General features: G+C 43.1%; 1 protein-coding gene across 1 annotated transcript in view; it reads left to right on the forward strand.

Moving 5' to 3' along the window:
* Window positions 1-9821: 9821 nt before the first annotated feature.
* LOC142150628 (histone H3-like) overlaps window positions 9822-10134 on the forward strand; it is a 695-nt gene continuing 382 nt past the window's right edge. The window contains exon 1 of the mRNA XM_075205825.1: window positions 9822-10124. Within this exon, the coding sequence (XP_075061926.1) occupies window positions 9822-10124 (303 nt within the window). The remainder of the gene's footprint in view (window positions 10125-10134) is intronic.

Below are 10134 nucleotides of genomic sequence, written 5' to 3' on the forward strand. Positions count from 1 at the left end.
AAGGGCTAAAAAGTTAGTGTAAGTGAGTGGTGGGTGGCAAGCATTAGAGGATAACAGTTGTGTGTTTGTGTGTATGTGTGTTGACCCACTACAAGACCTCTGACTCGTATCCCACAATTTCAATAGGATGCTCCAGATCCCGCTGAAGAGGTCTCCGAATCCACTTCTCGTAATTGACATTGGTTTTACAGTCATCGTTTCTTCACACAAGTAGGATTTCTTTATGTTGTTGTGATATTCTGCGGTTCCCTCATGTGACATCCGTATACCAGCGAGGGAAGGTATATATCCAATGTCTAAAAATGAGGTTATCAAAGATACTTACAAATGCCCTGTAACACAACTCGAGTATACACAGCTACTCCCCTTGCGGTATTGTCTAATTCAAACTAGGTGATCCCACTACTGCCACCAAAATGTCACAATACCTTGTATCCTCCTGGCTCACTATGCAGATATACTTAACTGGGAATGACTACAGCACTGTATGAACCACTAGGCTTATCTTGTCACCTTCCCCCACCTATTTGATACTTTTGGACGGAGACGGATTGGTCATAGGCCTTACCGGGAAATTTCATGGCAGGCCTGTGGCTTAACGAGGCTGCCTAATGTATCGGTTTTTCTAAAATTATTATTATTTGTTTCTTTAAATATATAATATATATATATATAGTGACATCAGGGGAATAGGTACCATCTCCTGGGGAAGATGGTGACAAACAGCAGCAGTAAACCACACAAGTCTAAAGGTTTCTGGTTAAAAGCCACAGCTTGTTTTATTTACCAGCTTGCAAACAAAACATAACAAACAAAATGCTAGCCGTCTGGCTACTAAGTAATACATTTGTGGAGGCCCTCTCTCCTGTGCAGGACCTTATGTCCCACACACACCAAAACATATGTGTATTATTGCTCACCACAGCAGAGTGTCTCAGGAGGCAACTCACCTCCTCCCCAGGTCTGAGACACTGATTGCACATTCTAGCTGCATTTTAACAGGCACCCAGAGGTGCAACTCCTGATCAGTCTGTTTAGAGACTGGCAGATCAGAAGACCCGGAGTGGGCCGTATGTATGGAGCCCACCCTTCTCTTTCTCCATACATAACACCAGGGACCCTTACCATGTTTTGTTACCAAGTGGAATAACTTTGTGGGAAGCTTTTCCCACACATCTACACATTCTCCCTGGTGTTTTAACATACACATTGCAGGAAGCCTGGGACCTATACCTCTGCCATTTAGCCTTATTCCAGGGATATATATATATATATATATAGTTAGAACAATAGAATATATACACAATGGCGCGTAACTCAATAATGATTAAATATCCCAATAGTCAGTAGTTTGTAAACACTTGCCGATGTCCAGGCAGCTGCCAATTCCCAAGTAAGCTACATGGTAATTCTGAAAATGATCTAAAAACAAAACAGATGGGATAGGGCGCCAAAATAGTGTAGTACTATTAGACCCTGAACAATACTATTTATAAAATTGTGTGTGCCAATAGATAGAATATTCCACATATTTTATATATATATATATATATATATATATATATATATATATATATATATATATACATATATATATATATATACATATATATATTTATATATATTTATATATATTATATTCCAAATCTCATAACAGAGTCTTAGACAGGGTGGTCAAGAGCAAAACAGCACAGAGAAAATAATGTAGCCTTCATGCATATCCCATGTGCACCAAGCCTCTCCAATAGTGATTGTGCGTACCAGAAATAAGAACTTTATCGCTTATCTGTTTGTAGCCATGAAAACTAAAAATATTCACTGTTGTTCTTGGATATAAAATATCAGATAAAAGCCAACATAGTGTAGTACTTTCAGTTCATATGTTTAATGCACATAGAAACATATAGTCATCACTGTCACATTTAAAATAAAGGGATAAGCTTATCTGAGTTACTGCCTTGTGTGTTAGACCTGGCACAGATGAATCCTGGGTAAAGCATACCAGTTCATTCACAGCTGAATAGAAACAAGTCCCAGACAGAGTATCCCTGAAAATCCAAAAGTATATAGTAATACTCGACGCGTTTCGTCTGCTAAGTTCAGACTTCACCAGGAGGAAATGAACAATATATATTTATATATATCTATAATATAAAAGCCTAGCGGCGTGTGTTAGTCTGTGTGTGTAAAAAAAAACCAAACAAGCTGCAGCGCCACCTGCTGGGCGGAGTTATACACTGACCTACTAAATTCTTAGCATTATCTAATATATAAAAGTAAAAGCCTAGCGGCGTGTGTTAGTGTGTGTGGAAAAAACTATTTTCTCAGAAAGGGCTTATCCAATTGACCTGAAATTTGGTATACTGACATTATTTGACAAAAAAATTAGAATAGTGAAGTCAGTTAACTTCCATCATCCCCCCTTCCCCCCGTGGGAGGGGTAGTAAAGGCTAAATTTACGAGTTGAGGGGTCAAACTCATTTTCGTGAGGTAATTTTACCTCATGAACACACATTAAAAAGGGCGCTTGCGTCGGGAAGTAACGCTCTTCCCATGAGGAGGCCTGGGCTAGGTCCAAATGCATGACAAGAACCTTTTTAAGACCTTAAGTAGCTTGATTTGACTAGAATGCATGAGTATCATGCACGGGTTAACTTGTATATATATATATATATATAGATATATATATATATCTATATATATATATATATATATATATATATATAGGCAATTGGGACACTTTGCCACTGTCTAATAGAGGAATGATTGTTGATTTCCTTGGGAAACCACAGCCTAAAGCTGCAGAGAGGGTTAAATTCACACACACACACACACACACACACATACACACACACACACACACACACACACCTGGTCTAATCAATTAAGGCCAAGGCCTGAAAGGAAGCTTAAAGAGCTGGGTTTGGTCCGTCTGTGGATGACTGGTGTCAACAAGTGGTCAGTGACCAGTTAGGGACCTAACTGTTATAGCCAGAATTGAGGGCTATTGGTTTATTGCTGTGAAAGTTTCATTGTGTATGCTGAAGACACTGCCAAGACTGTTTATCCATCCTGACAAGTAAAATAAACGTCAAAGTGCTGCAGAAAACCTGTATGAGGAGCCATCTGTTTGCACGCTTTTCATATGTAACCCCCTGTCACTGTGTGTAGTGTGGGGTGCAAAGGGTACACAGTGCACCTCCTTCTCAAGCCCTGGCTAGCTGATGGGCATGGGTGTAAATGATCAGGGGGTCCCTGCACATGCAGGTGTTTTTTTGTAGTTAGTGGGACACAGGTAATGTCACTTTGGTGCAGTGTAATAGAAGTCACAATAATTTGGGCGCCAGACCATCTCTATAACAAACTCAACTCTTTATTTACACTCTTCCTCCAGCACGATAATCATAATGGTTGCAGCAATAAAGAAATATATGTACAGCTCCTTACTCTCTCCAGCACAGTTCTTAATGAGCAATACGAATATGGTTGCAAATATATCTCATTACTCCTCCTGCACAGTTCTTAATGTTATCCAGATGTTATGTAACATAAATCATTGGTCTCTCTTACACTCCATACTCACTGCAGATACCCTTTCTGCAGGGGCACATGCATGGATGCTAATAGGCAGGCAGCCTCTCCTCCATGCAGCTCTGACACACTCTGTGTACCTCTCAACTGCAGCTCACCCCTCCTCTGCGGGGATGATGTCTCCTGTGCTCTGACACGTCACTCTGTGTACTCTCAGCCTCAGGATCTGACACTACAGCTACCAGGCCTCTTGTAGCAGCCCTCACTCCAGGGCCTCTTCCATGCAAAGTGTCCCCCTCTCTCTTGGGTTCTCTATAGTGGCATGGAGTTCTCCCCCTCATCCAGTGCACACATTCCTTGCCCTGGCTCAGTCACCATGCTCAGACTTCCAGGGAATGCTGGGGGAGCCTGGGAGCTTCCACCCCAGGTCCCCAGCTACAACTCTCCTCTTGTGTCTCCCTTCTCAGTTCCTATCCCCCCTTAATGACAGCCCCTCCTTCCTCTCACTTAGTCTCACAGGCTGGGCTGGGTTATCACCATGGTAACCAGTTTATGTAACTTTTCAGAAACTTCTATCTTACCCTCTAGGTGACCCCTCCTCTATTCACTGAGGTAAAGGTTTAACTAAAACACCACTAGGGGGGTGTTACACATAAGATACATATATATATATATATATATATTTATTCTATACCCGACGCAGGCAGCCGGCATGATGATGAGGGGGGGGGGGAGTGGGACAATGACCGGAGCGGGTAGGGGCCGACACTTGGGGCGATGTGCGGGTTTGGATCCAAGGATCGCATTCTATTGCTGAGTGTGGAGGTGCTAGCTGTATTATTTCCCTTCAAGTAGATGAGTAATAGGGAGGGAGCTATGAGCCAATCTGTGATGACATCACACTCATGTGGATGAACATCACCGCATATGCAGATCCAGTGAGCGCAGGGGGGTGGGTTATAAGAAGCACAGCTCCTCTGACTTTCTTCACTACCTTCAAAGAAGAAAATGTACAATACATAATGCGCTATGTTAACAGTCACATACTCACTAGCACCATATGTAGACTGTGGGCCTGATTCATTAAGGAAAGTAAAGTAAAATAAAATGATTAACTTTAACACCTTGGCAAAACCATGTTGCATTGGAGGGGGAGGTAAATTTAAAATGTGAGGACAGATTTATAGTTGGGGTAGGGCATGTCCTAGATCAACTTTATATTTCAGTGTAAAATTAAAGCTATCAAGTATTTGTTTGCTAGATGAAAAAGCAGCCAGTTTTTTACTTATGTGTAAAATAATTAACTAATTTGCACCCCTTGTATTGTAATATGGTTTGTCCAGGAGAACAATTTACTTCTGTTTTTGACTTACTGTCCTTAATGAATCAGGCCCTATAAGTGTAATTTATATACCTGCCTCTATCTTATCTCTGTGTATACTGTACCATGTATACTTATCAAGTGATAAGCAATCACTTGATAAGTGAAGACAAAAAAACAACAATATTGTCACTGCACAAACTGATGTATATATGGATTTTTATGCTATCTCTACGTGAAGAAAATAATTGTTAGTCCTGTACTTCAATATATAGGCCAGGAATGCCCAACTTGCCGTTCGCCATAAAATGTTTTGGTCCCACCTCCATCCAACTTCTATGGCTCTAGTGCAGTGGTGGGCAACCAGCGGCCCACTGACCCTCCACCTGTGGCCCTCTGGGGGGGTATTGCGATCAAAGGATTGCATCCTATTTGGAATCCGCTGTTGGCTTCCTTGCCAGGTGGCGATCCAGTCGGTGGAGAGATACAGGAATCCAATTACAAGACAGCCTGATGCTGAGTGGGTTGGGGGCTGCTGAGACTTCATCATGCAGCGATAAATCCCACCCAGATGGATGTCAGCGGTACCACGGAAACAGGATCAAGTTAAGGAAGGAACAATGGTCAACAGACTAATGTGCTAACGTAAAATACATATATTATACTGTTGTAGTCTTTTTTTTTTTTTTTTTTTATAACGGGTATTCGGTTTCCTTACATCAACATTACAGAGGATAATGTATCATAACAATAGCTGATAAGCTGATATGTGCCTTTAAGATACAACCTGCCATCTGCAATTGGTTAAAAAATCCCCTACAACAGATTGTAAAAATTGTAATATATTACAAAGCTTGTAAGTTAATTGTGTCTGTGGACATCTTATGGTAGGTTATTTTTTTAAAACTACAAGTACACACACTGGGCATACACATACAGGCAGGGACTGATTAAGGGTTCAAACCACCCTAGGCTAATACACTCCTAGCACCCCCTTGCTTTCCACAGCAGGCTAATCAGTGATAGGCAAAAACAAATTTGTCCAGAATTTAAAATCCAGCTTCCTTCATCCCCCACCAATGTTTACAGTCATGGCCAAAAGTTTTGATAATGACACAAGTATTGGTTTTCACAAAGTTTCCTGCTTCAATGTTTTTAGACATGTTAGACATTATTGTCAGATGTTGTTATGGTATACTGAAGTAACATTACAAGCATTTATTAAGTGTCAAAGGCCTTAATAATAATAATAATAATAATAATAATAATAATAGCCGTATGCACCCTGACATTGTAACAGGGCATCATAAGCCACCTCCTGGTTTAAACAGTCTATGTTTTCAAGATCATGATAGCCAAGCGAGGTAAAGTGTTAGAGGTTGGTGCCAATAGCCTGTGTGGTGCCAGTCATCTGGGGACCTCATTGAAGCTGGCTGGTGTTTATTTTTAGATACTTGGTACAAAATACAGGGGTATCTATAGGCGGAGGCATTGGTTTGGATGAAAACTTGTCTCTGGGAGTCTGGAGAAGTCAATACTGGAACCTGTGCCAGCACCTCTTTCAGCTGAGGGAATGCACAAGTAAGACCATACCATGGTATTAGCTAACTCATTGGTCTTTAATTCGGTCAGTGGTTTGGTGATGACACTATACTGAAGCACAAATTTCCTGTAGTAGTTGGCTGTACCCAGAAAAGCTAGCACTTGTCCCTGGTTGGAGGGCCGATGCCAGTTCCCAATTCCCTCTACCCAGGCTGGCATGGGCCAAATTCTTCCACTTTCAACACAATGCACATGGCTCATTATTTGACACTTGTCACAGCTGATGGTCTGCACTTCGCCCCAGGGTGGATACAGGGCCATCTTTTCCATTGGGCACGATGGGCAGGTGCCCGGGGGCCCCACGGGCAGGGCTGCCAAGAAGAATTCAGGGCCCGGGTACAACAAATTCATGGGGCCCCCCTCATAGTGAAGTAAGCCCCAAAGGATTAGGTATATGGTCATATATTCAGGGGCGTGGCTAGCCAAACGGCAGTGCAAAAATTTTGGGAGGTGCGGTCATGCATTTGGGGGCGTGGCAAACGTACCATTGGGGCGTGGCTAACATAAAAACCACTAGGCTCTCAATTCGCCGGAGCGTCACATATGTTCAAGCACTCCTGACTTTCAGGACATCTACCACCACAGGGTAGTATACAAACAATGCAGTGTGTACACAAACAGTTCAGTCTTGGCCTACACCTTACATTGGACACAACATTCACCAAAAATTGGTATTGTCCCTACTAGAATCACAACATTTCACACACTGTGCTGCTCTCTCCTACCTGTTCTTCTCACTTTCTCCACCTGTGGCTGTTGCTTTCTTTAGTTGTGGCTTGTCCGGATCCAGAAATGTTGAAGGACCTATTTTGAAAAAAAAATGGCTACATTTAGAAAATTACAGCCAGCCCCAACGTTAAATCAATAGCACCCACGATTAATAATTAGGCCTTCCTCCAGCCCCAACATTAAAATAATACTATTCACATTAAATAAATAAACCTATTTCCCTTCCTGCAAACAGCCCCAGCAATACCTATTTCCCGCAACCATCACTGCCATTAAATAATTCATAGTCACATTTAATAAATAGACCTCATTCTCCCTAAACTCACCCCAAGATTCAATAGCCCCCAAACCACCCCATATTAAATTAATAGTCCCTACTATTAAATTGCCTCACCATCACCCTACAAACAAAATAGCGCCCATTAATTAGCTGCCACCTACCTCACACACACTACATTGCAACAAGCCCCCTGTGCCATTACACACACAATACTGTGCCCCTTCATCACAACTACACTGTGCCCCCTTATGCTCACACTGCGACCTCCATGCTGCTTTTCCCCCTTCTTTTTTACTTTGTGCCTCTCTCCCACTTTTTTTCCTCCTCTGTTCCTCTCTCCCACTTTTTTTTATTCCTCTGTGGCTCTCTCCTTTTTTTCCTCCTCTTTTCCTCTCTCCCCAATTTTTTTTTATTCCTCTGTGGCTCTCTCCTTTTTTTCCTCCTCTGTTCCTCTCTCCCACTTTTTTTTTTATTCCCCTGTGGCTCTCTCCTTTTTTTCCTCCTGTTCCTCTCTCCCCAATTTTTTTTTATTCCTCTGTGGCTCTCTCCTTTTTTTCCTCCTCTGTTCCTCTCTCCCACTTTTTTGTTTATTCCCCTGTGGCTCTCTCCTTTTTTTCCCTCCTCTGTTCCTCTTTCCCCAATTTTTTTTTATTCCTCTGAGGCTCTCTCCTTTTTTTCCTCCTCTGTTTCTCTGTCCCCTTTCTTTATAGTACTGTCCCTCTCTGTTTTCCTCCCCTTGCCTCTCCGTTTCTTTACTTACCTTTTGTCACCTTCTTTCTTTTCTTTTCTGCTCTTCTGTCTTCTTTCTTCCTGCTGGCTGCGGCGCTCCTCACTGACTGACAGGCGTGACTTGATGACGTCACGCCCGGCAGTCAGTGTGAATGGAGGAGAGGAGGGACACGGCGCCGCGCGATCACGTGAGTATTTATTTTTTTTTTTTTTTAATTTATTCTTCCTCCCAGCTCCCAAGAAACCCAAGACCCCCCGCCCCCCCCCCCCCCCCCCCCCCCCGCGGGAAAAAAAAAAAAAAAAAAAGTTACAAAAAAAAGCGCAAGACAGAAAAATTAAAAAAAAAAAATTAATTAGCAGCGAGGGCCCGGCCCGGGCCCCCTGGCATGGCCGGGCCCGGGTAAACTGTACCCGCTCCCCCCCCCTCTCGGCGGCCCTGCCCACGGGCAAGGGGACCCCATAGGTAGGGCTCCTAATTAGAATAAATAATCCTGCAAAAGAAAAAACCTGCAAAAAAAAAAAACCTTCAAGGGTCACTGAGCAAGTACATCTATCTATCTCTATATATCTGTATCTCTCTCTCTCGCTCTCTCTCTCTCTCTCTCTCACACTCTCTCTCTCTCTCTCTCTCTCTCTCTATATATATATATATATATATATATATATGTAGGGGCCCCCGGTGCACTGCTTTGCCCGGGGGCCCATAATGTTGTTAAGATGGCCCTGGGTGGATATGCCTCCTTTAGGACTTATACATCCATTTGAAGATACATTTTACCATTAATACATATATTGATCTCATATTACATTATTTAAAAAAACATGGGAAAATGCTATCAGAATTCTTCCCAAACAAGAGGTGGTTCCAAGCGTGTTTAACATTCATTACTTGTGTCTGGTAACCCGGCTCTCGTCACAGGAGCTGCCGGGATTATAACACAGGCACCAGCAGTACAAAGTCAAAATCAGTAAAAGTTTCTGACAACTGACAGAGATACTGAGCCATGCACAGACTGCCACATGCCGCTGACATCTGAAGAGACAAATAAGTGAGGTTTACAGGAAGAGAATGACCTGTCATATTTTAGATTATAAAGACGTTGTTGCATAATGCATGATCATTTCTCCCCAGCAGGCATATGTGTGAATTAACTGAAAATCGGGCAGAAGGGGGGATGCGAAAAAGGTGATGACTGCATGTTTCTGACTAGTGACAGATCTCCTGATTACGGATCATCGGATCTCTAACACGTGAAACAATATAACCACCGTGTGGTGAGCATGGGGTGGGGTCACTGGGTGTTTGTCCCGCGCATGTAGTGGGAAGGGTTACTCGGGGCAGCTAATATTGAAAAATCCCTGCTTTGTACGGTGAATGAGTAGAAAGCAATAACCTTCCTGCTCAAGATATTTTAATTCCTGGGTGTCTAAGACAGATTATACCGCTGCTCTGGTAACGTCGGGCACGTTATTATTGGCAGGTTTTTTTAAAAAAACGCGACAGCTTTACTTAAGCCAATCGGTGAAAAGCGCATGTTTAAATCATCCAATCATCGTGCAGCACTGTGTATAAATAGGATTGCTTAGACGCTGCTTTTCTTATATTCGTAAAAGTCACATCGCTGAATTATGGCCAGGACCAAGCAGACCGCTCGCAAGTCCACCGGTGGGAAAGCTCCCCGCAAGCAGCTGGCAACCAAAGCTGCACGGAAGAACGCTCCAGCTACCGGCGGCGTGAAGAAGCCTCACCGCTACCGTCCCGGGACTGTTGCACTCCGAGAGATCCGCCGTTATCAGAAGTCCACGGAGCTGCTGATCCGCAAGTTGCCCTTCCAGCGCCTGGTGCGTGAGATCGCCCAGGACTTCAAGACCGACCTGCGCTTCCAGAGCTCGGCAGTCATGGCCCTGCAAGAGGCTAGCGAGGCTTATTTGGTGGGGCTCA

Source organism: Mixophyes fleayi, chromosome 4 (assembly GCF_038048845.1).
Source record: "Mixophyes fleayi isolate aMixFle1 chromosome 4, aMixFle1.hap1, whole genome shotgun sequence".
In the NCBI taxonomy this organism is placed as follows: domain Eukaryota; kingdom Metazoa; phylum Chordata; class Amphibia; order Anura; family Limnodynastidae; genus Mixophyes; species Mixophyes fleayi.